The 27,082-nt window shown below is 57.7% G+C and overlaps 7 protein-coding genes across 7 annotated transcripts; 3 read left to right on the plus strand and 4 right to left on the minus strand.

The window, feature by feature from the left end:
- Positions 1 to 126: 126 nt before the first annotated feature.
- Positions 127 to 1,892, minus strand: F5144DRAFT_492293 (uncharacterized protein; the record flags this gene model as incomplete). The annotated part of the gene is made up of 2 exons (XM_066785910.1): positions 127 to 1,617; positions 1,677 to 1,892. The coding sequence occupies 2 exons, from the start codon at positions 1,890 to 1,892 to the stop codon at positions 127 to 129; spliced, it is 1,707 nt and encodes a 568-aa protein (XP_066642113.1).
- Positions 1,893 to 5,546: 3,654 nt separating this feature from the next.
- On the plus strand, positions 5,547 to 8,149 carry F5144DRAFT_631819 (uncharacterized protein; the record flags this gene model as incomplete). Its single annotated transcript, XM_066792470.1, has 1 exon — positions 5,547 to 8,149. Exon 1 carries the CDS (start codon positions 5,750 to 5,752, stop codon positions 8,147 to 8,149), a length of 2,400 nt encoding a protein of 799 aa, XP_066642114.1. The 5' UTR covers positions 5,547 to 5,749.
- Positions 8,150 to 9,536: 1,387 nt separating this feature from the next.
- Positions 9,537 to 15,230, minus strand: F5144DRAFT_594662 (uncharacterized protein; the record flags this gene model as incomplete). The annotated part of the gene is made up of 17 exons (XM_066790606.1): positions 9,537 to 10,054; positions 10,091 to 10,293; positions 10,330 to 10,528; positions 10,559 to 10,686; positions 10,723 to 10,988; positions 11,031 to 11,066; positions 11,103 to 11,135; positions 11,175 to 11,225; positions 11,259 to 12,859; positions 12,896 to 13,589; positions 13,628 to 13,734; positions 13,790 to 13,898; positions 13,935 to 14,121; positions 14,158 to 14,361; positions 14,395 to 14,432; positions 14,469 to 15,010; positions 15,047 to 15,230. The coding sequence occupies 17 exons, from the start codon at positions 15,228 to 15,230 to the stop codon at positions 9,537 to 9,539; spliced, it is 5,100 nt and encodes a 1,699-aa protein (XP_066642115.1).
- Positions 15,231 to 16,526: 1,296 nt separating this feature from the next.
- F5144DRAFT_631821 (uncharacterized protein) lies at positions 16,527 to 20,468 on the minus strand. The gene is made up of 2 exons (XM_066792471.1): positions 20,007 to 20,468; positions 16,527 to 19,944 (listed from the first exon to the last, which is right to left on the minus strand). Exons 1-2 carry the CDS (start codon positions 20,048 to 20,050, stop codon positions 16,689 to 16,691), a joined length of 3,300 nt encoding a protein of 1,099 aa, XP_066642116.1. The 5' UTR covers positions 20,051 to 20,468; the 3' UTR covers positions 16,527 to 16,688.
- Positions 20,469 to 21,452: 984 nt separating this feature from the next.
- F5144DRAFT_322606 (t-SNARE) lies at positions 21,453 to 22,725 on the plus strand. The gene is made up of 3 exons (XM_066784061.1): positions 21,453 to 22,304; positions 22,363 to 22,428; positions 22,486 to 22,725. The coding sequence occupies exons 1-3, from the start codon at positions 21,565 to 21,567 to the stop codon at positions 22,691 to 22,693; spliced, it is 1,014 nt and encodes a 337-aa protein (XP_066642117.1). The 5' UTR covers positions 21,453 to 21,564; the 3' UTR covers positions 22,694 to 22,725.
- Positions 22,726 to 23,829: 1,104 nt separating this feature from the next.
- On the plus strand, positions 23,830 to 25,219 carry F5144DRAFT_493179 (NADP-dependent oxidoreductase domain-containing protein; the record flags this gene model as incomplete). Its single annotated transcript, XM_066785957.1, has 6 exons — positions 23,830 to 23,887; positions 23,994 to 24,259; positions 24,326 to 24,353; positions 24,445 to 24,578; positions 24,662 to 24,908; positions 25,023 to 25,219. The coding sequence occupies 6 exons, from the start codon at positions 23,830 to 23,832 to the stop codon at positions 25,217 to 25,219; spliced, it is 930 nt and encodes a 309-aa protein (XP_066642118.1).
- Positions 25,220 to 25,385: 166 nt separating this feature from the next.
- F5144DRAFT_494949 (chaperonin 10-like protein) lies at positions 25,386 to 26,688 on the minus strand (the record flags this gene model as incomplete). The annotated part of the gene is made up of 4 exons (XM_066786068.1): positions 25,386 to 25,682; positions 25,739 to 26,150; positions 26,200 to 26,570; positions 26,632 to 26,688. The coding sequence occupies 4 exons, from the start codon at positions 26,686 to 26,688 to the stop codon at positions 25,386 to 25,388; spliced, it is 1,137 nt and encodes a 378-aa protein (XP_066642119.1).
- Between the last annotated feature and the right edge of the window lie 394 nt (positions 26,689 to 27,082).

Consider the following 27,082-nt stretch of genomic DNA (forward strand, 5'->3'; position numbering starts at 1 on the left):
GGCGTTGTTCCCCAAAGCCTGGCCGCTGCTCAGCAGCGAGAAGAAGAAGAGAAAGAGGAAGTGACAGTTGAGAGAAGAGGAAGGAGAAGAGGAGCAATCGAGTCAGTAGAGAACCCACTGCAGCCCTCAGAAATCAGCTAACTCCCGGAGCAGCTCCTCCCAGTCCCACTCCGATGGGAAGAAGTTGGTCAGTTCCAGCTCAAAATCGATCTGGTCAGCCTCGTCATCAATCGATGGGCCCACTTCATCATCATTATCATCATCATCATCATCATCATCACCATCGTCATCATCGTCGTCAATGTCGTCATAATCATCATCCGAAAAGTCAAACGCAGACACCGGCGGCGGCGAGCCCGCGCGGGGCGAAAAGATCCGCGCCGCGGCGAGGGAGCTCACGGACGACGACGTGGACCAGTCCGAGTCGTCGTCGTCGTCATATTCATCGTTGTCTTCCTCGTCGTCTGTGTCCTCCTCATAGAAGGGGGGGATCTCCAAGCTGAAGCTGGAGGAGATGGCATTGTTCACCGTGATGCCCTGTTGCTGCGGCGGCGGCAGCGAGCGCAGCGGCAGGGTGGCGACGATGGGGATGTGGCCATGCTCGACCTGTCTCCGGAGAGGCGGCGTGGTCACCGCGCTGGGGATGGGTTGGAAGTCGTCATTGCCGTCGTGGTCATCACCATCACCATCCGTGTCTGCTTCGGAATCCTCGTCCTCCAGATCGTAGATCGGGGGCGGGAAGCTGGGGTACAGCGTGGCCAGGGTCGTGACCGCGGACCGGAAGAGAAGGCGGTTGAGCTTCCTCCGGAGGCGGTTGTCATGGATGTCCTCGATGTCGCCCTCATCGCCGTAGTAAACTGGGGTGTAGGCCGGCGGGCGGTCTGAGGAGGCGGTGGGATAAGTGGGAGGGGCGTCCCTGGTGGTGTGGGAGTAGACAGGGGGCGGGGTAGCTCTGGTGGTGCTGGGATAGGTGGGGATGGGGGAGATGATGTTGGTGGTGTAGCCGTTGTTGGTGTTTTGGTCGGTTATGCTGACACCCGTGCCAGTGTTGGCGTTACCATTGGCGAGGGGCTCGAGGGCTCTAGGCCTTCCAACGCTCTGGAGAGGAGTCGGAGCCCACGAGGGCTCGGCAGGGGACTCAGTAGAGTCAACAACGCCAAGGCCGGGAGACGACCGGACGCTGCGGTAGGCTATTCCGCCGGGGCGCTGTCGGTTCATGTCGTTGTCTTGGTCCCGCACCCCGTTGGGGGTCCACTGGGTAGGATAAACAGGAGCACTACGGCTCAAGTTTGCGGCCGTCAAGGGAGAGGGCAGCGGCACGTCAGGCGGCGCAGAGCTAGCAACGAATCTATGGGTGTAGGAGGGGCGCCGCGGCTGGGGAACGGAGTTAAATGTTGGCTCGTCCCTGAACACGGCCTCGCCGCGAGCCCACCCGGGGCGAAACGCTTCGGCGTTGGCATTGGTAGCCGGGGAACGCGGGGCGTCGTTGGTAGAGAACCTGTCTTCCAGTGTAGAAGGCGTGGATGGGGCGAGCACTGGCGGGAGGGAGAAGGGGTCGGGCTCGTTGAGAGCCTCCCTCAGGTTCTCACTTTCCGAGTTGTGAACCGGCAGTGGGCGCTACGAAATGGGTGTTAGCTCAGCGGTCGACCATGAATAAGAGTCCAGGAGGGTCTTACGGGGCGGGGGTCCTCGTCGTGAGACGGAACCATCGACCTTGAACCGCACGGCGTGGGTAAGGCCGCCTTGGTTGGAACGGCTTGGTCAAAGGAATACGGTGCCTGGGTAGCTTCCTGGTGCGGGTGTGGGTTGGTAGGCGGGAGGTGCGGTGCAGGGTAGGCGAGTTGGGAGGTACAGGGTAGGCAGGTTGGTGGCTGCTCGTAGGTCTGGCCCATAGTGAAGACGGCCTGCTCCCTTGTAGAAATCCCGGTATGTGTTGTGTCTGTAGACTTGTGATCTTGTGATACTTGCGAGGGGGTGAATAGAAATGAAAGGCGAATGAAGAGAAAAGGCAAGGCAGGTGGGCAGGAGATGGGCCAGCCCTGCGACCTTATATCTCCGACAAGCCCCTCCATCATGGAGTTAGATTACCTGGAATGGACGTTGTCCCGGTCCAGGAACCCCCCCTCCCCCTTCCCCCTCCTCCCCCTCCTCGTCCTTTGTTTGTACTGAATCGTCCCAAGGTTGGTTTGGCAGGCGCCCCTTGTCTTTGATTCAGAGACCATATCTGATATCTCCGGCAATGGCGTATGCAAGACGTTGCTGAGACGTAGGGGCATGCATAAACTAGCACAGCCCGGTACCCATAGCGGACACCGGAGAGGTCCTAGACCCGGGGTGGCAAACGCTATTGCTGACAGGGTAAACGATGGTGGGCTCCGGCCAGCGTCGATTCATGTATGTATGTATGTACTGGTTCACCAGAGAAGGAAGCACGAGATATGGTATGCCGTACTATTGTGGCTGCGTGCTTTCAGTTTAGTTACCTTCTCCCTTGTCTTGGGGCATCAGACTCGGTAGAATGGGGGAGAAAGGAGAGCCTGCCGGATCCCAAGGGCTCTGCCTCCCCTCCCTACTTTCCTCTCGCTCAACTCAACCACGACGCCCGGAGATTGGCCGTCGCCAACGAGACTCGCTTACTGTGTACCGCCGTCCACGTCGGAGCTGATCCTGGTAGGGGCGGTATTTGCCGCCAACTTACAGCATCCAGTGCGAGTGTGGAAGTGGCTCCCGTGGCGCTACCATTAATCGCTACACTGGTTAAAGCTCTCCATCAAACTGCTCTCGGGTGTGTTGTGAAACGATGGTCCCGTTTCTTGGAGACAAAGATTACTCTACGGAGAGGCACGGCTGCTGTCAACGATGTTCTGGACTTGATACCTGTCGGGGACTATCCTTACCTCACAACCAACCACACAACTCGCGCAATCTAACACGCATCGAGTCTTCACATGTAGGATCGTGGGCAAACCATCGCACTAGACGTTCATGACAAAGGCTGAAACACTTTCTGTCAACAGGATCCTTGTCTATCTTTACATCTCCAGCACATAAAAGGTTTAGGTACTTGGGATCAGAGGCTACACTAATCGGAGGTGGCGAGTCCGTGGAATCTACAGGTTGGTACTTTAACCCCTGACCCTGTTAACAAGTCCCACGACTCGGGATACCTTGAGGCATATTCTGCGATGTTTATGTCGCAGGCCGCTGCCACATGCAGTTCAACATGGTGAAAGCAGGTGAGCCTGCCCCGGGAGATCGCGATCATGAAGTCGAGTCCCCAGGCCTTCACCATGGACAATGTGGCAGTCGAGCGGAGGTGGTTATCGTTAAGAAACCCTGCTCCCTGTCGGCATGTTTGTCACTGTTAGCTACATGCGCCTAGGTGCATGTCGCCTCAAAGTCATCTACTGTGCACACAGTAGGCTTTGCTTTGAGACATGGTCCCAGATAGGTGACATCTCCGTGACTTTCCCTCGGCGTGTCTCCTGCATTAGGCCACTTCGCCTTGTGGGCCCGGACACGAGTCGGGCTTCGACTGGCGTAAGTCACCATGGCACAACCATTGGTTATTGATGCTCCCGGGCCAATGTCGTAGAAAGGCCGGGCACGTTAGCTACCTCAGCGATGACAGGTCTCCCGGTTTTCCTCTCTTTGCACTGAGGACTGGTAAGCCCGCGGCTAGAGGAGAGCGTGCGTGCTGTTGCCCTCATCGAGCGAGGCCGGCGTACATCGGGCCGGCCCGCCTTGGATCACGGCCAAGACGGGCTCGGTGACCTCTGGAGCATAATTCAAGGACGTGCGCTGGTGCGGTGCTCGATTCCCCCCGCTTGAGCCAGCGAGCCCGCCCACTTGCCCACTTGCCCACTTGCCCACTTGCCCACTTGCCCACTTGCCCACTTGCCCACTCGCCCACTCGCCCACCGATCCCCAGATCTACGGGCTCCACGGAATGAAACGCGGATAGAGCTCCCCGGATCCAGTGAGCAACCGTCGCCCCTCCGCCTCCTCCTCTCCCCCGCGGCCCCGCCACAAGACCTCCCGGGAGTCTAGGCCGAGTCCAGGCTCCCCGCATATCGCCGTTGGGCGCCTGGCATAAGAGGCTACCGACCAACGGGCCGAATTGTGGACTCTATCGACTGACTGACTCGGCGGTGGTGCTTTGTAAAGCGAGTGAAAACGGAGGCCAGAACCTGAACCTTATCAGTAAAGAACCGGGGATGGTGGTCTAGGGGTGGCGAGAATGATGGGCAGCACGTCGTAGGCGCATCATTGTCAGGAGATGGAAGCGTTCTTTTCTACTCTCGAAGCAGTTTTCTCATCAGACGATACCCTCGGCTAGCTTCAGCTGGCGGGGAAGATGGGAGGGGAAGGCATCGACGGAGTCAGGTCATCGGGCAGTCTCGCAGTGTATGCTCTGTTGGTTGTTGGGCCGCAGAAGAAACGAGCGAGGCCGGGTTTGCAGTCGATCCGGACCCGGGAAACAGGAAAACCCTTGTTTGTGACAAAGTTCAAGAATTGGCCCCATCAACTTGCAAGGCCATGACGTTTTGTTCAAAGCACGGCCTTTTTTGGGAAAACCCCACAACAAGCTCGGATCACTTCAGTACCACCTCAGATGGATGCCCTGCCGCCCCTGCCGAGACTGTTGTGCCTACCCGCTTTCCGGTGAGCAGCCATTGAAAGACTGCCAGACTGCCAGACTGCCTCGATTACCTGCACGAGCTGCACAATTACCTTAGGTAAGGTATGGAATTGGAACTACCTACCTACCTGTAATGGGTAGGCACCTACCCGGGCACCTCGGTCTGCCAGTTTATCTCGAGGGGGCCCCATGTCTGTGCCGCAACGATGACGGGAACAAGGCAAAGGTGCAGGAAAGTTGGCGCAAAATACTCGCTCAATGGTAACTGACTTTCAGGTTCGGATCCCTCGAACACGTTGTTTGCCCTTGACCAAGACCCTTTTTAGCGCGCTGTGCTGCGTGCGGACCCAATGAATGCGACACGACCCTGGTTTAGATCGGGGGGCGCTTTTCCTATCGCAGCGCCTGGCCCAGTCTGGATCCATCGCCTTCACTTGCACGTTCGCCAAACCATCGTTTGTCCTCGTATCCTCTCATCGCTACCTGGTAGTTTGGTGGTTAGCCGCCGGTGCCTCTTCCTCCGATCCTCATCTTGCCATCCCTCATACACTACTTAGCACTTAACCCTTCGCCACGACGCCCTTCACCTTGCAACCCTGGACCACGAGGCTTTTTCCCTTTCATTTTTTTTTTCCCTCTTCTTTTTCTAGAAATCAATGAGCGACAAGACTTAATCAGCCAGCCCGCGCCCCGTGCTCTCCGATTTTTTTCTCGACAGCGTTCGCTCTTCGCCTCGATGAACTCGGCGCTTTTCGCACCCTCATCTCTCGTCTGGTCTCGCTCTGCGCACCGCGACCCCGCTTCTCCTCTGTATTTACTGCATTCTAAACAGCGCCAAAGCCCGAGGACAGACTGAGAACGGGGATTGCCTGTTTGTTTCGAGGACCCGCCAGTCTCTGGTGTGGTCCGCCACCCTACCTTCAAGCTGGATTACCCGTATGTGCGCCCGTTTTGCCAGTTGATCAATTCCACAAGTCGCAGCTTTCCCCGTCCATGCGCGTCTCCGGTGAACCCGGCTGCCAACTGGGCGGCTGGACGGGAAGTCCCTGCAACTCCTTTCCCGCCGACAGTCGCGCTTGGCCAAGCGCGGCGGCGCATTGATGCATCATGGCAGTCGCTAACGGCAAGTGGTCAAGATTCGTTGCCGTGACCAGTTGGTCACACCAGCCGCCGCCCAATGGCCGCTCCACCTTCGGCCACAACAGGTCACTGTCGAGCATCCTGAGGTCCGCCTCGCCGCGGCCGTCGTCGACCCACACTAGATCGAACTCGACCATCGACCTGCCCATGACCGCCGACCTCGCTCGCTCGCGTCCCTCGACCCCACAACCCAAGCGGCTCTTTTTCCCTACCTCCCATGACGACGACAATGACTTGAGTACCATACCCGACCCCAGAAGCAGGGCAATGAGCCCTGCCGACGGAGACTCTATGGACACGCCCCTTCACCACCCTGACCTCAACGACGAGGTCGCCACCCTCAGCACGAAGCTCATCAATGCCATCAATCACCAGACGACCTTGGACGATAACCTCTCGGCCACCAGAGTCGAGTTGGAGAGATCTCGGGAGAGGATACACCAGCTCGAAGCCAAGGTGGAAGAACAGAGGGAAATGCTGGCGGGCGATGTTTGGGTACGACGGAAGACAGTCGAGGCGGAGAAGGCTAAGCTGGTGGCCCGGGCTGCTGAGGAAAAGCGAGCGCGCCTCGATATGGAGCAACAGAAAAAGAAGATCGAGCAAGAGCTTGAAAACTTGACAACCGCTCTCTTCGAGGAAGCGAACAACATGGTCATCTCGGCCAAAGAAGACGCGCGTGCCGAGCAAGAAGCCCTGCACCGCAAGAACGAACAGCTCAGGGCACAGCTCGCTGACACGGAGGGCCTTCTTCGATCGCAGCAAGAGCAACTCGTCGAGCTCAAACATGTCATGGAACAGATGACGGTGGAAAGGGAGGAGCAGCCCCCGCCTACTGTTCCCTCGTCGCCGGGCCGCGAGAGCATTGATGTCCGAGACACGGTTGGCTCGTTGGCGGGATCCCGCCAGCAGAGTCTCTCGATGCCATCGTTCCCGTCGTATCCCACCAGTTTCACCCACCTCCTACACCCCGTCCTCCGCACCGATCTGGCAGCGTGCAACGATTTCAAGGACCTCCTGCGGACAACAAAGCGATTATCTGCGCCCCGCCTGCCGTCTGGCTCGTCCGGTTCCGGGCTTGCATCTCTCGGCATCGGCCTGGGCTCAGCCTCCTCGCACATATCGGGGGGCAATGGGTCAACGACGTCTCTTGCCATGACAGGGACTCCGCCCGCAACGTCACCGCAGACGCCCCACACCCCGGCGTCCTCTGTTAGCAGCAGTTCGTCCGCCGTCACTCCAATTCCTCTCCCGCATCTGAAGGAAACCAAGTTCTACAAGCGAGTGCTCGTCGAGGACATCGAGCCTACCCTTCGCCTTGACATAGCACCAGGACTGTCCTGGCTTGCCCGCCGCAGTGTGTTGGCGTCCATGACAGATGGATCGCTAGTTGTCGAGCCAACCCCTTCCACGGCGACGGGCCGCTTCGGCAAGGTGATCAAGCCCGAGCTCTATCCGTGCTCCCTCTGCGGCGAGGCCCGCAAAGACGAAGAGTATCTCCGAACCCACCGCTTCCGCGTCAGCGAGTCGGACACTACCCAGGTCGGCTACCCGCTCTGCAAGTACTGTCTCGGCCGGGTTCGGTCAACCTGCGAGTTTCTCGGGTTTCTGCGCATCGTCAAGGACGGCCATTGGCGGGCCGACGACGAGGATGCCGAAAAGGCCGCCTGGGAAGAGAGCGTCCGTTTGCGAGAGCAGATGTTTTGGAGCCGCATCGGCGGTGGAGTCGTGCCTCTGGGCCACACTCGCCACCTCTCGAGCTCCAGCGCAGCTCCCAGCCTTCGTGGCGAAAAGAGCCCGAGGCCGAGTCACGAGAGCACGCGGGGGCCGGCAGAGCATGCCAGGCAGTTCCTAGAGCTGCCCAAGACACCGGAACAAGAGCTGCTGAAGGAATCCACCGAGCCAACACCGCAGGTGAATGTGGCAGCAGTTATTGAACCAGCGCCGCAGCCAGCTTCGGAAGAAGCTGTTGAGCCAGCGTCAGAGCCCACCGCAAAAGAGGTTGCCGAGGTAGCACTGCCGCCCACGACGGAAGAAGTTGTCGACGTGACACAACATCCGATTGTAGAATCAGTCACGGAGACAGCGCGGCCGTCAATCGTGGAAGACGCGGCCCAGGCGACCCAACATGCAGCCGACAAAGAACCTGTGGCGGCTACTTTGCCGCCTTGCGCTGATAGCGAGGCACAGGTCCAAGTTGAAGCCCCTCCTTCAAAACAATCCCTCGTGGAGCAAACTGCCGTCGAGGAGCCAACCGCGTCGCCTACAGCTGACAACTCCATCGAACAACAACCGGCTATCCTACCCACCGTCGAGGCGGGTGACCAAAAAGAGGTGCCTCTCGCTGCACCTATTACCATCACCTTCTGATCCCCCCTTCAAGACCTAACGAGGAGGGGGGGCGAGTGGTTTGACTTCTTCATTCACCAACACCAACTACACACTTACCCACACCATTCGACGGGTGGGCTACGAATTATACATTGTATTAATAACTTCACCCCACGACCCTCGCTTGCCTCCCTGCCCGTAACAGCAGGTAGTGGCAAGGGAAGTCAGTCGTGGCACGTCATTAGCATGCATTTGTGGCGTCAAGAGTTAGGCTGGGTCTGACATTCGGCACTTTTTTCATTCGTTTCAATCATGACAGACAACAGCGGTCGTCATTCATACGTCAGGCGTTTGGGAGGAACCAAAGGGTTAGGGTACTGGCTGGGCTGGACCGGACCGGACCGGACCGGACTTGGTTTGGACCTGGAGCATTCTAGAGTTTTTGTTCTTTACTTTCTTGTCTTGGAAACGCATGCGGTATAGGGGATAGGAGGTGGGGGGGCGGGGGCTGGCTAGGGGAGGGAATGGGTTGTTTACACTATTGTATTAATGAGAACCATGGAACAGGAATGGAACGTTGGATTAATTGACGTCTGAATATGAAGTTGTCTTGCCAAATCAACTAGCGCGATGCTTTTGAGCTATCGGATGAAGAGTGGCAAGGCCAGTTTGTATCGGTACGGAAAAGGTACTTCTTCCCAAGGCTCCCTTTTGACTCGTGGTTCGACTATGACTTCAAGTGACGATAAGCCGAGGTAGTATGGTGCAATATTGTGCATGTGGTTAGGTCGGACGGGTTGAAGTAAGAAGGAACATGAATCGCTTGGGCCTCAAAAGAGACACATGTTACGTATAATTCCGACAACCGTCATAATCGGATGTCACCAAAATTAGTCCGCAGGTCCGAGCATAGAATGTCGTAGTTATTCGGTCATAGTTATTAGATCTTAGGAATTTAGCTATCATCGATCACCCTTGGCCCCGCGAGAGAGAGGCGTGACCATGTGCTTCTGCCATGACACAAGACAACAAAGCAGCGACACCACCAACTTCGTCGCTTTTGGGTATGCGGTTACTAATACGCGACTGAAACAATAACAACAGTATACAAACGAGACAGAAGAGATAGAAGAGACGAGAAATTCCGAATACTTGAGCCAAAAAAGGGGGTAAGAGATCGACAGAAACGAGACAAGGTGGTGCTTGAGACAACATGGAGAATAGCGATTAGCCAAGTGGTAAAAATCTTTACAAAAAGAAAGCAGTCGCGCGGGAGAGTATCAGGAAGCAACCAACACAAGATACGTTTAAACAGAACAGAAAAAAAAATCGAAGAAATTCGAACAACCGACTGCTCCACCCCCAAGAGAGTGGGAATGAGGTCCTCACCTCCCCCGAAACGAGGGAAGGCAGCAAGACGTCAAACTCAGTCATCCCACCCCTCAAACCCGTCACCATACGGATTCCATTCCTGGCCCGGATAACTCGTCGCACTCATTTGTGGGCGGGCTTCGGTCTCGTTCTTAGCATTGTTTGGATCGGTCTCCCCTTCCGAGAACACAGGGATTTTCTCTTCCATCATCAGCCGCCTCTCAGCTTCCCGCTCTTCCTCAGCCTTCTTCTTCGCCCGCTCGAAGATGGCGACGTTGTCCTTAGCCGCGGCTCCGCCGTTCTGTGCGGCTGCTGCAGCTGCGGTCGCGGTGGGGCTTGTGCTCGGGCTAGCTTGCTGGTGGACCGTAGCGATGGACGCGTCAGCAATGATGGGAGATTCCATGTCCGAGTCATCGAAGTCATCTAGGCCGTCGTCATCATCATTATCGGGGGCAGCATCGAATGTGATTGTAGGAGGCGGGGGTGACGGAGTGTCAGATGGCGACAAGGGGAGGTTGTTGGGCGGTCGGGCGACCTCGCGAGAGAGGCCGGCGGACTTCGGCTCGACCGGAGCTGTTATGACAATGGTGTTGTTAGGGACATCGCTACGCGGCTGCTGCTGTGGTTGAGGGCGTTGTGGCAGAGGTGATTGTGGCGGCGGTGACTGTGGTGGCTCCTGCTGCCCGGCAGGGAATTGTGACTGGCGCGGTGTCGCGTCGTAGAGGTTGTCCTCCGCAACACGCTGCGTCGGGGTCGTCAACTGGTTAACTGGGGAAGAAGACCCCTGGGCAGACGCCTGGGGGCTGACAGTCCTTGGGCCCCGACCTGCGTCAGGGTTCGCTTGCGACGCGGGCAGAGGGCCGGCATTCCATCCCGGCGCAGGCTGGGTGCTCGGCGATGTGTTGGTCGAGCGGGGGGCAAGGTTGGTGCTTGCAGGGCTCGGAACCGTGTCTGGGCTTGGGGATTGCACGCGCCCGGGCCGCTGTGATGGAAGTGATGCGATGCCGTCCTCGCTCACATTCCTAGCATGCATCGTGTGGGCCCCTGCTTGCGCAACGGGCAGATTTGTTGGGCCACGGGATGGTGGGGGAGCGGCATACTGAAGTTGGGTTGGCGGCGAGATATTGCCTTGCCCAGTGTGCGTGCGGGGCGGCGCAGGCGTAGGCTTCGCTTGCTCCTCAGGAGGCGAGATACTTGTTTCGGGGCTTTGGGGAGCCGGAGCCGGAGCCGCAGCCGGCGACGTGGCCAAGTCTTCGGGCACCTGGTTACCTGCCGGAGCAGAGGCATTTTGAGGCTGTTGGATCGCCTGAACTTGTACCGGAGGTGCAATTTCCTGTCCCGCCGGCTGCTGGCGGGTAACCTCCTCGTCGCGCTCCTGCGTGATGGGGGCCGGGCCTGGAGAGGTCCGGTCCTGGGCCTGAGCTGGCGCGGGAGTCTGGGATTGGGGAGTTGAAGCTGCTAGCGATGCCGGGGATGCTTGGATTACATTCGTTTGCTGCGGTGCCGGCTGAGTAGAAACCCCCGCGGGCGCAACTTGGGTAGGTGCCACACCGGGCTGGACCCATTGCCGCTGAGCAAAGCCAGGCTGAGGGCCTTGTCCAGGCGGGAAGCCTGGTCCGACATAGATGTGTGCTGGCGCCGGCGCCACTCGGCCCTCACCGTGGACATACCCGTAGCCAGCCGGAATCGGGACTTGCGCATACTGGGGCTCTGGCGCGAGCGGACGGGTCTGGTGAGGGGCCATCTGCGGAGGCAGCCCTTGTTGGCTAGTAGCAACACCAGGTCTGGGCTGCTGCTGCTGAGCCTGTGGTGGGCCTTGGGCGGCAATAGGACCGCCCTGCTGTGGGTTTTGCGTCTGCGCAGGCATACCAGGACGTAATCCCGGCCCCTGCTGCAGTTGCGGCTGCTGGGGCATGTTCTGGGTCCTCGGAGGATACGGCTGCATTCCCCCAAGAGGTTGGCCTGGACCCGGACGGCCAACATTCGCCTGCGATGCCGGTTGAGCATCGGGCTGTCTATACCCGCGCTTGAACGCGTTCATGAGGGACGGCTTGGTATTCTTTTCCTTTTCGGGTTTCGGCCCAGTGGCTGCTGGAGCCGACGATTTACCGCCAAACAATAACTTGGAGAATGTGCTCTGCTCTTTTTCTTTCTGCGGTTGGGCATTGACCGGAACGCCGTTCGGTCGGGCGCTGCCAGGGCCGAATTGCTGGCGGAATTGAGGAGGGACACCGCCGGGTTGGGATGCCATCCATTGGGCCTGGCTCGTGGGGAATCCTTGGCCAGGGGCACCAGAAGGCATGTGCCCTCCCTGCTGGCCAGTGGGCGGGCGGAGACCAGGCTGACCGAGCTGTTGAGTAGGCGGTTGCTGTGTTGGGCTAGGGCCTTGGGCTGATTCTCCGGATATCGAACCGGGAGCGTGAGCCGACGCAGGAGCCTCCTGTCCTGGCGACGCAGCCGACGGCGACTGCCGCGAGGGTAGTCTGCTTTCCAAGTTTTGGAAGTGGCCCACCGGGGGCGGCTGTCTCGGTGCCCCGCGCTCCATCTCTTCACCCGGAATGCCCGAGCTAGGAGGAGCTTGTGACGAGGGGGACACGGGCCTCTGCATATCATTATCCTCGCCAGGCCCACCACTTGGTACCGTTGATGGAGCAATGTTGGAACCGGACGGCGGCTGGAACGGCTTAGCACAAATCGGCTGCTCCTTCTGAGCAGCAGCGGCACTTTGGGCGCCGGGAACATGGTATGACGGCTGATTCCCACTGCTTTTGGGTGCGGCAAACAACTGTCTCATGCTGCCCGGGGATTCGGTCTGGAACCGGGATTGCTCGATGACAAACTGGGATGCTGGCTGTGAATGCTGGGAAACTGGCGATTCGAGGATAGAGGCGGCAGGTGTTGGCTCGGCGTGGTTGGCCGGTTCCTGCTGCAGCGCCGTTTGGGGTTGGGGTTGTTGAGCTGTGGCGAAGGGTCCCTGTTGCTGGTTCGGCCCCAACCTGTCCTCGGCCTGAGCCTGAATCGAGGACTGACTTGGCTGCGTCTGCATCGGAGGCCTTTGACCGGCACCTAGCACACCGGGCTGCTGGCCCTGGGGCGCACCAGGCTGCTGCGGCATCGTCATCGTCCGTTGGGGCCCCGGGCCACCTTGCGACTGGAAAGAGCCAGCAGTGCCCGGGGGGCCAGGCTGCATGAACTGCGATTGAGGCGGGAATTGCCCCGGATGGAATTGTTGGCCGGCACCCGTGGACGGGCGTCCGTCGGGGCCTACGGGCACCCGCATACCGTATTGTTGTCCTGGGAACTGGCCCTGTCCGGGAGGGAAAGGCTGTCCCTGGCCGAGTGGACGGCCTTGTTGCGTTGTCTCCTGCGATTTGGAGTCTGAACGCCCCCTCAAGAAGCCGAATATGCCCGTACTAGGCTTTCTTTCTTGTTGACTCTGGCTGGGGGTCGGCCCTTGCGGAGGCTGCATCGCCGGGGGACCATATCCAGGTTGTCTGGGACCAGCGACAGGAGGGAACCGCCCTTGTCCAGACGTAATTTGCCCAATCGCCGACCCTGGTTGTGTAGCAGGGGTGGCCGGCGAAGTGTTGCTTGGATCTGGTTGGAAACCTGGAGCTGTTGGCTGAGCATTTGTGGGATCCAGCTGTGAGCTAGGACTGGTCCGCAGTAGACTTTGAGACGAAGCCTGTGGCTGCCCCTGTGGTTGTCCTTGAGGTTGCTGTCCCTGGGGCTGTCCTTGAGGTTGTGGCTCCTGAGGCTGCCCCTGAGGTTGCTCTTGAGGTTGCTCTTGAGGTTGACCCTGAGGTTGACCATGGGGTTGTCCTTGCCCCTGAAATTGCCCTGGAGGTTGTCCTTGAGCTTGTCCTAGGGGCGGTGCCTGAGCTTGTCCTTGGGGTTGCGCCTGCGACTGCGCCTGGGGCTGTCCCTGAAATTGACCCTGGAACTGATTTTGGGACATACCCTGATACTGGCCTTGAGGTGGTGGCGTCTGAGCCGTCGGTTGGGGTGAGCTTTGTGCGGGCATCCTGACCGTGAAAGAAGATCCCGGACTCTTTGAAGCGTCGCGAGGCGACGATCGGAACACGTCCTTCAGGGCAGAGAAGCGTTTCTTCGGGGGACCACCGACGCTCCCCGCATACTTGTGACCAGGTGGGTTGGTGGGCGCCGCGGTCCTCGACATCCCAGGCGGAATATTGGTGCCTGGCTGGACAGGCGTTGTGTGGGAGCCCATGTGGAAAAACCCAGTCGGCTTCCTGCCCGGGGGCGCAAACTGGGAGGGCGATGGCTGCACCCGATCCATCCGATCACCCAGAGGTGTTCCGGGGCTGTGGGCAATGATGCTGTCTTTGCTCTGGCTATAAGACAAGTTGTCCGGGGTGGGAGCGCCGCCTCGTGGCCCAAAGACCGGGTTCCGCCTCTGTTGTCCGGTTTCATCCGACATGATGCTGGCCACCGAGGCGGCGTCCCCATTAATACCTTGGGGTTTGGGACCGTTGTCCGCACCGCGGGTTTCTTCCGAGTGACCTCCCCCAAACCGATTTCTTATGCTAGAAAAAACGCCCGAGTTACGCTTCATCTGTCCATCCTCAAGAGGGCCGTGCTTTGCCATCTCGCTTTGATGGGACTGGTGGGATTGCAACCTTGACAAGGCGCTGCCGTCGGGTTGCTGGGCCGACGGGCTTTGGTGGTTTGCAGGCATTGCTTGATTCGGCTGGGGTGTGGTCGGGTGGTTGGGTTGTTGAGTCTGTTGCTCTTGTGGGGGCTTCTGCCGCTGTACTGGCGAGGTCGTCATGGGAGCGCCGGTCTCCTTGTCGAGGCCGTAGGAAGACTGCTGCTGTTGTTGTTGCGAGGACGCATTGCTGGGGGAGTGGCGATGGCGACTCGAGGGTTGGAGAGGCTCAGCCAGATGAGACTCTTGAAGATTCCATCCTCCACCTTGTGGATGGAACCTCTGGGACACGTTGCCCGGCATCATATGGGGTGGAACCATCATGGGCCGGCCGCCGCCTTGCCCAAATTGCTGACCTTGGCCAGCTAGCGGTGCCGAGCCGTTCATGGTGAGCTGAGCATTTCCAGGCGCACCGGCGAAAGCCCTCGGGGGTGTCTGAGACGGCCCTTGTCCTTGCATGACGGCATTCTGGAAGGCGGTATTCTGGAAGGCTTGGTTCTGGCCCGGATTCTGGCCCTGCAACTGCCATGTCTGACCCTGACGTGCCGGTCCCTGGGTCCCTTGAGGCCCCTGCGCGCCTGTGTTCTGAGTTGGTCGGTAGACGTTCTGCACAAACTGGCCGGCCGATTGGGAAGGGGGTGGGGCTTGCCCCATCTGTTGCGCCGCGGCCATGGTGGGTTGGCCTTGGGCTCCTTGGGGTGAGGTTGCGGATTGGGGGTGTAGCTGTTGCCGTGCAGCGGTTTCCGCGTTGCTGTTCTTGTTGTTGTTATTGTTGTTGTTGTTGTCGTTGGACGAGAATTCCTCAGCGGTCAAGCCAAGAGAAGAACCAAAGGTGGAAGCACGACGGATAGGAGGGAGCCCTACGAACGAAGGGGGACGATGAACACCATCGGGACTGAGTTGTTGCTGCTGGTGCTGTTGGTATTGTTGCTGCTGCTGAAGGTACTGTTGTTGCTGGTGGTACTGTTGCTGCTGCTGTTGCTGCTGATGCTGGAACTGGGCTTGGGAATGATAACCCTGGGGGTAATTGCCCGGCGGCGGTAGCGGCTTGAAGTTTGGGTTCTGCGCGTATGCGGCCATGGGCACGGATGAACGAACTACGAGAGTCGTACAATCGCCGCCTTGTTGAGGTATAAATGCCGCCTTATTCAACTGTAACAATCGACGACGAGCGCGGGGTTTCAAGGTTGCGCCGGCTGCGCGGAGCTGTGCCGAAATAAGTTTTGCGCGATTAGCACTTTTGGGTTGTCGAGGTCGGCGGCAGCACCGAACTTGGCTCCGCTTTAGTTACACACGGCGGATGAGAGGCAATGTGCGAATAGGTGGCTCCTTCCCGTGGCCGTCCCTCTAAGGCTTCGAATTGCTCGATTGGCCCGGATGCGACAGCGCCTCGATTGAGTCAAGCTCGCGCTTGCCTCGCAGTTTTACCACTACTTGTCGACGTGTGCAATTCGCCGAGCACCACTACGAAAACGAATGTATCGTCGTATCTCTGCCGCGAGTGGCCGGCGTATCTGCTGAGGTTGAGGGGAAGGGGGGCGGGGATGGTGACAAGTGAATGCCTGCCGAAGGCATGCGAATTGGCGACAAGCTCTCTCTCAAGAGAGAACAAGAGAGGGAGACGCGACTCGAGGATTTTCTGGCGACAGACAAACTCGGCCTGGGGATGCGGAGAGGTGAAATGGGCTGGCTCGGCCGTGTGAGACACCCCAGCTCGCAACCCCAGGCACAAGCCAGGGCAGGTGTGATGGGGATGATTGGTCAAGCCAGGGTTCAGCTGCAGCTGCCATTCGCACTCGTTCCTTGGTTGCTGACGCCTGATGGAGAAAGTCGAGCGAAGGGACACGGGCTGGATTCAGGGACCACCTGGACCACCTGGACCGTTGAGAGAAACACCAATTGGAGCTATCGCGGTTTTAGTTTTCGGGAATATTTACACATAACTAACTCATCGCATAGGTATTCGTGCACTCATATTTCTCCAGCCACTGTTGCCGAGTTAATTGAACTTCATCGTCTGCAGTAACTAGGCCTTCCTCCTTCTTGCCCAGGCTTCACTTTGCGTTCCTCGGCGCCTGGGTGAGAAAGCCGAGAGCCCTGTTCGTCTTCTTGCGCCATGTTGGTGCTGGGGTGGAGACAAGATCATCCTCAATTTAACCTCCTCTTCTTTTAGCGTGCTGGTGGAGAAATGAGGGGCCGCGCCTTGTCCGAACGGGACCGGCGCAGAACGTGCTGTGGTGCTGCGGGGCGGCAGCCCTGTCATAGATGTCAGGGGGGTTTTACTTCACGAAATCCGGCTGGTTACGAAGTACATGCCTACATAACTACACAGTACTTACCTCCGAAGCAAACATGAGAGAGGCAGAATGAAAAGTGCGGGATGAGAAGGGGCCAATAGCAACATCCCTCAAAGATTCACTGTGCTTGTACATAATATGTCGTGTACACTAAGGTACCTAGGTGTGTGTTCCATACAGCCAACAAAATCCCCAACATTAATTAAACGCTGTCCTCCCGTCCATAAATGCTGTCCGTCTATCAACCCGAGAACACCTTGTCGCCAGTTCCACGGAGCTTATTCCTCCCTTTGCTGAACAGTCCCTTTCCGGCTTTGCCCGCCGCCATGAAGAGCTCCTTGCCCTTCGTGCCCACTTGGTTGCTCGAGTGCCCAAGTCCGCTCAAGCCATGTTGAAGGCTGGGGGGTATATGCAAATGTGCCGGACCCCGTCCGCTCAGGCCAACCCCTTGGCCGCCCTGTTGGGCTTGTGCTGCCACCCCGGGGTGGGTTAGCACCTCGTTGGCATGCTCTGGGTGCTTGGACATCATCGCCTGGACCCATTCGTCCAGCCCGGTGTCCACGGCAGAGAACTGCCACCGCGTCTCGTTATAATGCTTGATACGATCCGTCGGGAGAGGCAGCTCCATGATGTTCCGGAAACCCAGGATGTTCTTCGGTGAAGGAGCCCCCTGGGACTCGGCTTGTCGCGCCTGTTGGCTTCCCGCAAAGACGGGATGCGGCTCCAAAGTCGGGTGCGAGTCCTGGAGGGCGATCTTCTCCTCTGCTAATGACAGTCGTTTGTCATCGCCCTGCCTATCCGTTGAATCCAAGGATGACGAGGGGGACTGTACCCGACGATCCAAACCTAGCGTCGAGCCAAGCGTAGCGGCAGGATTGAATTCCGGAGCAGACTCAGCTCGCAGATCCTCTGCTGACTTTTCTCCTTCTTGGGCAAGAGACAACGGCCTCGGCTCAGCCTCCGGTGTACTGACTCCCGAAGCCAAACGGCCAACGTTCTCGACACCGGAACCGAGAGCCTTCTGCTCCACCAAAGGTTCTGTTTCTGGAGGCGAGACAGCTCTCGGGCCCGCGTCGGTCGCTGGAGCCGCTCCGTGCGGGGAAGCTTCCCAGGAGAATTGTTTTTTGAGCCCACCCTTACCGAGGGCACTCTTGGGCTCATTGTTCGGGTCTTCGGCCGGCGTGGCATTGGACGGAGGGGACGGGCTGCTCAGATCAAGTGTGCCCGCTGCCGGCTTTGTTGGATTTGCTTCAGGTAACCCGGACGGTAGAGGTGGGAGAGCTGCGACGTTTTCCGCGTTGATCGACTTGCCGGCAATGAGCAGGCCCGGTTCTGCCTTATCCTCGGCCGTCGACCAGTAATCCCCATACACATCTCCGAGATAACTACTCTCCCGCATAGGGTCTGCAGCAGCAGCCTGGTAAGCGGCAGTAGACCCTTCCGCAGCGTCTGCAAAACTGCTCCCTGGCTGAGGGGGACTGAGCGACTTGATTATCTCCTCGCTCAATACGTCGCTGTCTTTGACCGGGGAGTGACTTGAAGGGTCTTGTACCGGCGCCGTTGGGAATGGCGATGACAGAACCGGCTGTGAGCTCCCGTTGCTGTCTGGCGTGCCTCGACGAGTATTTAGCGGCGCCGTGGGGGTAATCTCGGTATGCGCTGGGGCTTGGCCACTGGTTTTTGTAGCCAGGATGCCAGGGGCAGGTGATGCATTGCGATTCACGCCCTCGGGCGTAGCCTGCCGAGCGCCCATATCCGACTTTGTGATACTCGGAACCGGGCTCGGCGATGGGAGCGGGGGAGAGTCACGCGGCGAAGCTGGATGAGGCGACCCAGAAGCGGAACGTTCCTTTTCGGTTTTCTTCGTTACAGCTGGCTCAACTTCAGATTGTCGGCGGCTCGAAGCATCAGACGAAATGAGCTTCGGCTGGGCAATGGCAGCGACCCCGCTGCTAGATCCAACCGCCTTGTCGAGTGTTTCCGTGGAGTGGTCGGCTGGGGATGATGCGGCCACTTCGGCGGTTGCTGACGGGGTTTCAGAGACCCAGCCACCTGGCAGCTGCGGCCTGGCTGCCAAGGGAGCTGCTTGTTTTTCGGTGGATGATGCCGGCTCCCGAGCTAGGTCTGCGGCGGGTGTCTGCTGCTGAGAGGCGCCGAGGATAGGTTGCGCTGCAGGTTGGTGCGACAGCCCAACGGGCCGATCTTGGTCGGGCTCGTTGGGCGGCGACGGGCCTGCATCAGCTCCTACACTAGCATCAGTTGCCGCTGTGCTCGAGGTCACACCCTGTGGAGTAGGAGCGGTGGCCGATTGGCCTGGGGCTTTCGTTACGGCCATGGCCGATTCATCGCCCTCAGGTATGGATTGGTCCGACGTCGGCAGTTGCATGCTGCCAGAAAGAGGTGAGCGTAGTCCTGAACCAGGGAAGAGGCTCGTTGAAAAGAAAAGATCATCGCCAAAACCCGACATGCGACTCAAATTTGGCAACTGGGGGCTCGTTGAATAACGCCGGATATCCTCATGAGAAACAGGCTGGACAGACTTTTGAGCTTCAGCGTCCTGCCCCTGCGCCACGGGAGACTCTGTGCTGGCCTCGGCACCATAGCTGGCGAGAAACCCGTCGAAACCATACTCGCTTTGCCTTTCCGGAATCGAGGCTAGGCCAGCGCCATAGTTTAGTGTCCTACCGATCCCATTGTCTTCTGCTTCTGGCAAATCTGCGGATTGTGTCACAGCCCCTCCTCTATACATCTGGGCCTCCAATCCGGACGGGTCCCCAGGCCGGGTATCAGCGGTGCCCTCTGCTGGTCGGCTAGCCTCGCGCGACTGCTGCTCCCTCTCGCGTTCCTCCGCCATCCGTTGATAAACGTCGGCTGGACGGATGAGTGGGAGTGGTTTGTTGGGCGATGCCAGCCCTGCGCTCGAGGGGGATGCCGACCGGCCCTCTGTCCACGGCTTGGGTCCGCCACTCGGCTGCGGGCTAGAACCAGACTTCCGCATCCCGCTAAGCCCATCTTCGATACCATCGAGGCCTGTACTGTTCTCCCGAGACGGAAGCTGCGATGGGAGTTGATGGCTGCCTCGTGATACAGGGGACCCGCGCCTTGCATCAGGGACCAACTGTGGCGGATTGCGCCCCGCCAGGTTCTGTGATGAGGACTCGAAGGGTTCGGTTATCCTCCGCGGAGGCCCCCCGGACGTCGGTGACGGACCAGATGGCGGGACTGGAAATTGGTGCGTATGTGCTCGCAAAGGCGGTGCCGTGCTCACAGGCTCGAATTGCCTCGAAGTCGGAGAGTTCCCCGCGGGAAGGCGAGGCCCCATGGGTTTTGCCGGCAGCGGGGGCTCTGGTTCGGGTGCTGGTTCATCGTCGTCGTACTCGTCGCCCCAATCATCGCCGTCGTAGTTTTGGGGCTTGAAGTTGGCCCATTTCTTCGTCTTCTGGCGACTGACATTTACTTTGTATTGGCTTCCGCTCGGTGTTGATGCGCTCGGCGACCTGCTCACAAACAAGACCGTTAGTCCCTCGGGCCCCGCGACGACCTGAGGGGAAACACTGACATGGCCCTACTGGTGGGGAAAACGTTCCCGTATGTACCATCCATGGCGGCGAGTTTTGTTCGGTAATCTCGAAGCTACATTCGCTGCGAATGGTTGTAGAGGCCTTTCCAGCTCTGTCTAGGACACTTGCGCCTTCCGTCGGAAACAATGGAGAGGAGGCGTCGATGATGCACGACTGCAGCTTGGCTTGGCACGTGGGCGGCAAAACAAGCGGGTGTTGTGTGGTCGGTTTGTTGTTAATTCCGGTTGGCCAAAGAAGAAGAAGACCGCAGCACGGAACCCCCAATGGGCATGCCAAATTCACAAGTCGATCTGTCGGTGTCTGGGACTTGGGACTTGGAATTTCGTTGGAGAAATCTTGCACCAAACCGTAGAAAGGGGCAAAGGAACGGGTTGTCGTCAATCCCGTCTCCACCGAAATTCGAGTTGCAGCTGTTCGTTCGGTGGCTTGCTTGCTTGGCTTCTTGGAGACGGACAACCTCGAAAAGCAGGGACCAGGGCTTCAAAGTCATGGCGCAATGCCAAGATGATCAGCGGCCAAAAAAAGATCATTCAGTCACATCGGCACAGCGCGTTAAATTGGTTATTTTGTCCGGGGGCAAGATTTGTTTCATCCTGCCAACACAATCTCAACACGGCGACGCTTCTGGGAACCCAACGACTGGTGACAAAATTACTGGTTCAGTCCATATATATATGAGGGCATACGTAGGCGTGAACGGCTTGCAGTTACTTATCGCGAACTCGCAGCCAATAACGGACTTTGGATGGAGCATCGGAAACATCAGGGGGCCGCCGACCTAATGTACCTTGCCATGTTTGGTCCAGCGCAACGGCGGGGACCCATGACGTTTCCTGGCGACGGGGAGCATGCGCCAACATGGAAACGTCAAATTGACGATGGCCCCATTCTCTCATGGCACAGCCGGGCGCACGCACCGGTGCCGGAGAACCTGGTTTGAACCGTACACAGTATTCGTATCTTCGTGCCGTGTGCAAGCGCTGGTGAACCCGCTTCGAATTCATCTCCCAAACGAGCATCAATGCCAGCTTTTTGAGCCCATGTCTTGTGTCAGTATCAATTCTGTGAGACAGTCATGCCTGCTCTTGAACTTGAAACACAGGACTTTTGGGCTTCTCTGGAGACTGGTCTGTGTGTGTGTGCCTGTTTCGTTTTGGTTCCTCGACTCCACAGTGACGACGCACAGTTCCCGCGACAGGCATGCACTGTATTTGCCCCTGTGTCATGGGCGAGACAGGTCCAAGCGCCCCCTGCGCGCCAAACACCACGTTTCCCTCGATCAAGATCAAACAGAGAAATCGCCAACTTCTAGCCCACCACCGCGCTCGACCTCAATTTCTTCTTCGACAAGATTCATCACCTGCTGTGCCTCTGCATCTCCTCATTAACCCTTGCGCAGTTCTTCATTTTACAATCGACCTTTCCGGCGCACATACCCTCGGCCCCTAAATCACACCGAGAACCACCACCCGTACTCGCAACAATCACGCGGGGACACACAAGCGTCGCGTCGCAGGAATAGACAGATCCGCCGCCATGGCCGTTGCGATCAACGACCGTACGGTGGAATTCCGCCATATCGTCACTGCCGCCCAGCGGAAACAGGCGGCAAAGCCGGGTTCGCAAAGACTCCTTAGCGATGCGCAAAAGAATGCGGCGTCCGGGGGGGCGCCGCCGCGACGGTCCGAGTTTGCGCGACATGCGGCAGACATTGGCAGGGGGATTTCGGGGACGATGGGAAAACTCCAAAAGCTCGCGCAGCTGGCCAAAAAGAGATCGCTCTTTGACGACAACCCGGTCGAAGTCAACGAGTTGACGTTTATTATCAAGCAAGACCTATCCCGCCTAAACGAAGATATCCGAAACCTCCAGGGCCTATCAAAGCAGCTGCATCCAAAACCGGACCAGGAGGGGGAGAATAACAAGAACATTCTGCTGCTGCTGCAAGGCAAACTGGGGGACGTCAGCGCAAACTTCAAGGATGTCTTGGAGATCAGGACAAAGAATATCCAGGCTTCAAGATCGCGTACCGAGGCATTTGTATCAACCATGGGACAGCACGCGCACGCATCCTTGCCGCCCTCGGCATCCCCTCTCTACGGTACACCAAGTAGGGGGACCCCGTCCCCCGGCGCAGACCTCATCTCGCTCAACCCGATGGGGGGCGACCAGCAATTGCAACTGCAGATGATGGAAGAGGGGCAAAACACGTACATCCAGCAACGAGGGCAGGCCATCGAGGCTATCGAGTCGACCATTAACGAGTTGGGGTCAATGTAGGCTGGCACAATGCGACGAATTCTGATGATATACATGGCTAATCTTGATATACAGTTTCGGTCAGCTCGCATCAATGGTTAGCGAACAATCCGAGATGATCCAGCGCATCGACGCCAACACGTATGTTCTCTTTCCCTCGGGCGAAACTACACGGGACGCTTGCTAACCCCGCAACAGAGAAGATGTCGTGGACAACGTCGAGGGTGCGCAAAAAGAGCTGCTCAAGTACTGGTCTAGCGTTTCGGGCAACCGATGGCTCATAGCCAAGATGTTTGGTGTTCTAGTACGTTTCTGTCGTCGCATTCATTGCATCTTCCCCTCGGGCTACGCTAACTTTGAACGCCAGATGGTATTCTTCCTGCTCTGGGTGTTGATCGCCGGGTAGATGGGCAGCGCGGCCCCTTTCGTTTTTGTACAACACCTTTTCCCCTTACTACTCGCGGCGGCGTCAGCATAGACTATCGCATGGTAGACATTCGTAATAGGGATTTAGCGCATCGGTCGAGGGTTTTTTTTTTTTTTTTTTGGCTTCATGTTCTTGGGGCCGGAGGTATCCGTGTCTTTTGTATCTGCTAGATGGTAGTGTAGAGGAATGCTGGGAATCAGACGAACTGCCGCCGTCATATCTCATATCTACTATGTGATAAGGTTTCCCGGAGATGTAAGGTATGGGCTGCGGAGCTGTCAAAGGGGCATCTTGGTGTATGTCTTGGTGTATGGTAATTACGTGACGACAACAAACATGACGAGAGTGTGTTTCCCGAACGGAATCAATTTTCCACCTATCGCGCAGCATTGAGGCTCGCGCCTGCCAGAGATCACCTTAAAAACCACCCTCGACACCCCACTATCCCCGCCTTCATTCACCCCACCCCGCGGGAGACATTGAGTGAGGGGCAATTCACAGAAGACGGACGCTCTCTGGAAAGTTTGACGGCGCAGCTAGCGCTCTAACACCCAATTCTTCGAACCTAACGATCCCGCGTCAAGTCGGTTTACTGTGCAAACATAAGTTGATAGAGAGATGGGAGAGACCATTATTAGCCTTTCCTCACCATGAACGACGACGACTATGTCTTGTTCTTCCTTTCTTGCCTGTTTATCTTACGCAATGCAATGCTTGCACTCAAATACACACTTCACCGCGGCATATGATGCACCGAACCTCGTGCCGCTCCGCCGCTCAGAGCTGTGATAACTTGCACATTTAGCCGGGCCCCATGGCAAAGATACCCACCTGAAACCGGGCCCAGCTCTCTCGCAAGCGCTTCTGCCAGAGCTTCCACCTATCTTCTCTTCCGGATTCAAGTCTTGGTCTGTTTCTCCGGCATCAAGAGATTTGTTGATTTGTAACCTGCTTTCTGCCTACTCAAACTACACCGAGAGCCCGCCATCGCCAAGCTGTCGTCTCTCCTCAGACTCCCACTTAAACCACGACTTACACGCCCCTTACCGAGTAGCAGACAGCTTGTTTTGTCCACCACCACTGCCTTCAACAAGTCCCCACGTATAACCATCACAATGGCAACCAAGACCTTCAAGCTCAACACCGGCCAGGACATTCCCGCTCTGGGCCTCGGTAAGAAAAAAAAACCCTCCCTTCCCGTCCCCCTCCTGCCCCAAGTACAAAGCATACATCCGTCCTCCATAACGGTCTCAACTGACACCCCTCCCCCGTCTCCCAGGAACATGGCAATCCGGGCCAGGCGAGGTACAGACCGCGGTAGCGCACGCGCTCAAGTCGGGGTACCGGCTGATCGACGGTGCGTACTGCTACGGCAATGAGGAAGAAGTCGGCAAGGGGTTGGCCGAGGCCTTCGCGACGGGCATCAAGCGCGAGGACGTTTTTGTTGTCTCCAAGGTCTGGGCTACGTATACGACACGCTGTGAGCTTGGCCTACAGAAGAGTCTGGAGAAGTTGGGGTTGGATTATGTGGATTTGTTTTTGGTGGTATGTGCTCTTGGCGGTTGTGGTGTTTGGAGGAAAGGGGGGGAGGGTGGCTAACGAGATCGGTAGCATTGGCCTTTGTTGATGAACCCTGAGGGTGAGTACTCATCTGTCCTCTTTTTATGTCTTTTGGGGGCTTGGGTATTAGTGTAAGGGCGGCTGGGCGGCTGCTGACCCAACCTCCCTAGGCAACGACGACCGCTTCCCGAAGCTCCCCAACGGCGAGCGCGATATCATCCACTCCCACAACCACGTCGACACATGGAAGCAGATGGAGAAGCTGGTCGCAACGGGAAAAACCAAGGCCATCGGCGTATCTAACGTTTGTCACCACCTCTCCGTCCTACAAACACAAACACCGCGGACCAAAAACACCCAACGTTAACCTTCATTCCCCCTCTCTAGTACAGCAAACGATACCTCGAAGAGCTTCTCCCGCACGCCACCATCATCCCCGCCGTCAACCAGATCGAGAACCACCCGGCGCTGCCGCAGCAGGAGATTGTCGACCTCTGCAACGAGAAGGGCATCCACATCATGGCGTACAGCCCGCTCGGCAGCACGGGTAGCCCGATGTTCACGACCGAGCCGGTCGTCGCCATCGCCGAGAAGCACGGCGTCAAGCCAGCGGCTGTGTTGTTGAGTTATCACCGTGCGTTTGCCTGTTTTTCCTTTTTTATCTCGCTCTCTCCTTTTTCTCCCTCGGATAAAAAAGGGGGCTGTAAGATGTACGGTGCTAACAACGGATGTTTGTTACCCTTCGCAGTTGCGCGCGGCAGCACCGTCCTAGCCAAGTCGGTCACGCCAGCGCGGATCGAGGAGAACAGGAAGCTGATCGACCTGGATGCGGACGATGTCAAGTTGCTGAAGGCGTACTCGGACAAGCTGACCCAGGAGGGTAAGCTGCAGCGGTTCGTGTACCCGCCGTTTGGCGTGCAGTTTGGGTTCCCGGATAAGCTCTAGGCCGGGTGGCTCGGTTGGGGTTGTAGTAAACAGTAGGGGGGCGGGGGGTATAGATAGGCCTGGGAATAGAAACGCGACGTGTTCCAAGCTATCTTGTAGTGGTCTTTACTCCGGTTGATTTGCTCGTATTTTATGACTGCTCTTGAGGGCCTATGCCGTTTATCGCTTACATGTCCACCATCACCTTCAACACCAGGTTTCCCTCGTCATCCTTCACCTTCGCAGCCATGTCAAAGGCCTTTGGAATGTTCTCCAACCCCGTAAACCGCTGCGTAATAAGCTTCGTAAAGTCCGGCAGTTTGGGGTTCTTGCTGGCCAACAGCTCGATGACCTGCGGGTAGGTGTTGGCGTACCGAAAGACACCCACGAGGTCGACTTCGCGGAGGGCGGCGGCCGAGATGGGCAGTGTCTGGATGGGGTTGCCCATGCCGATGAGCATGATGCGACCACCGGGGGCAGTAGCCTAGAATGGTAGGATTAGATTAGGATACTTGATTAGTTTGTTGTCGTAATACTTACATAGATGGAAGCTTGCAGGCATGCTTCCACGCCAGTACACTCAAACGTCGCCGACACCTCACCAAAGGGCTCGCCGTGATGATGGGTTGTTGACTTGGCAATCTCGGCGACCTGCTTCGCAAACTCCAGTTTAGCCTCGATGGTGTCAGGGCGCTTCATGGGCACGACGACAGCGGCATCGGCAAATCCGTTGTCCACGGCGAACTTGACACGGTCCTCCTGGATGTCGGCAATGACCACCTTGGCGTCGCTGACGGCCTTGCTGAGGGCGGCACACAAGAGGCCGACTGTCCCGGCGCCGAACACGAGGACTGTCGAGCCGGGGGCGAGTCTTGCCCTGTCAGAAGCGTGCAGGGCCACGGCTAGGGGTTCCACGAGGGCGCCAAGTTCTAGGGAGACCTCTGATGGAAGCCTGTTGCGTGTCAACACAGGAACACAGCGTCAGAAGTCAGGAAACATACTTGTGGCACCACGATGCCGGGTGTGTGATTTGCTCCTGAAGTGTGCCTTGGGCATGGGGATACGCCTTTGCCGAGCTTCTGAACTTCATCTCTCTGCAGATGTTGTACCGGTTCGCCTGGCAAAGCTCGCAGTTACCACACGGTTGGCCGACCTCGAGAGCAACGTGGTCCCCAACCCGGAGCGATTTGACACCCGATCCAACGGCCGTGACCACACCGGCAGACTCATGGCCCAGTGTAAGGGGCTCACGGACTAAGATGTCGCCGTTGCGGAAGTGGCCAAAGTAATGCAAGTCTGACCCGCAGAGACCTGTCGCCTTGACGGCTACTTGAACGTCATCGGCACTAAGGGGAGGCAACTCCCGCCTTTCCTAGCAGGCGTGTATTAGCTTGGGTTCTACATGTGAGTCAGGTGGTCTTGTAGCGACGTACAAGGCGCAAATCCCGAGCGCCATGGAGGACAGAAGCGTTCACTTGAGTGGTAGCCATGACTGCTCCAATCAGTGTATTTTAGGCGAGGAATAGGGGAGTGACGGTAAGTCAGGAAGCAGCAAGATTCGGAGAAAAAAGACGGCGATGGGATGAAGAGTGCGAGTGAATGATTTGAGATGGTGACTAAACGACGCCGGAGAGGGACCGGGTATACTGTGTACTGTGAGGTATGGATGTACGCAATACCAAGTTGATGGGAGCTACCTGAATAATGCTAGGCCCGTCTGAATTACCTTGTTTTAAATAGCACCACTTACTTACACAGTAGCACGCCGACCTCCCACTTCCGGCCGATACCGTTCCGGGAAATGACTTTTCCAAACTGACGGTAGAAATGGGGAACAAACTCCGCTGGTCACAGGATCAGGGCACCCGGTTCCTCCCAATGGAT

The sequence above is a fragment of the Chaetomium tenue genome (assembly GCF_020726465.1).
Source record: "Chaetomium tenue strain MPI-SDFR-AT-0079 chromosome Unknown F5144scaffold_5, whole genome shotgun sequence".
NCBI lineage: Eukaryota > Fungi > Ascomycota > Sordariomycetes > Sordariales > Chaetomiaceae > Chaetomium > Chaetomium tenue.

Bases quoted from the DNA above. Each gene is read 5' to 3' on its own strand.
- F5144DRAFT_631821 (XM_066792471.1), bottom strand. From the start codon at position 20,050: ATGGATGGTACATACGGGAACGTTTTCCCCACCAGTAGGGCCAT. The intron at 19,945-20,006 runs GTCAGTGTTTCC...GTTTGTGAGCAG, and splicing joins TTCCCCACCAGTAGGGCCAT to GTCGCCGAGCGCATCAACAC.
- F5144DRAFT_322606 (XM_066784061.1), top strand. From the start codon at position 21,565: ATGGCCGTTGCGATCAACGACCGTACGGTGGAATTCCGCCATATCGTC. The intron at 22,305-22,362 runs GTAGGCTGGCAC...CTTGATATACAG, and splicing joins ATTAACGAGTTGGGGTCAAT to TTTCGGTCAGCTCGCATCAA. The intron at 22,429-22,485 runs GTATGTTCTCTT...ACCCCGCAACAG, and splicing joins CAGCGCATCGACGCCAACAC to AGAAGATGTCGTGGACAACG.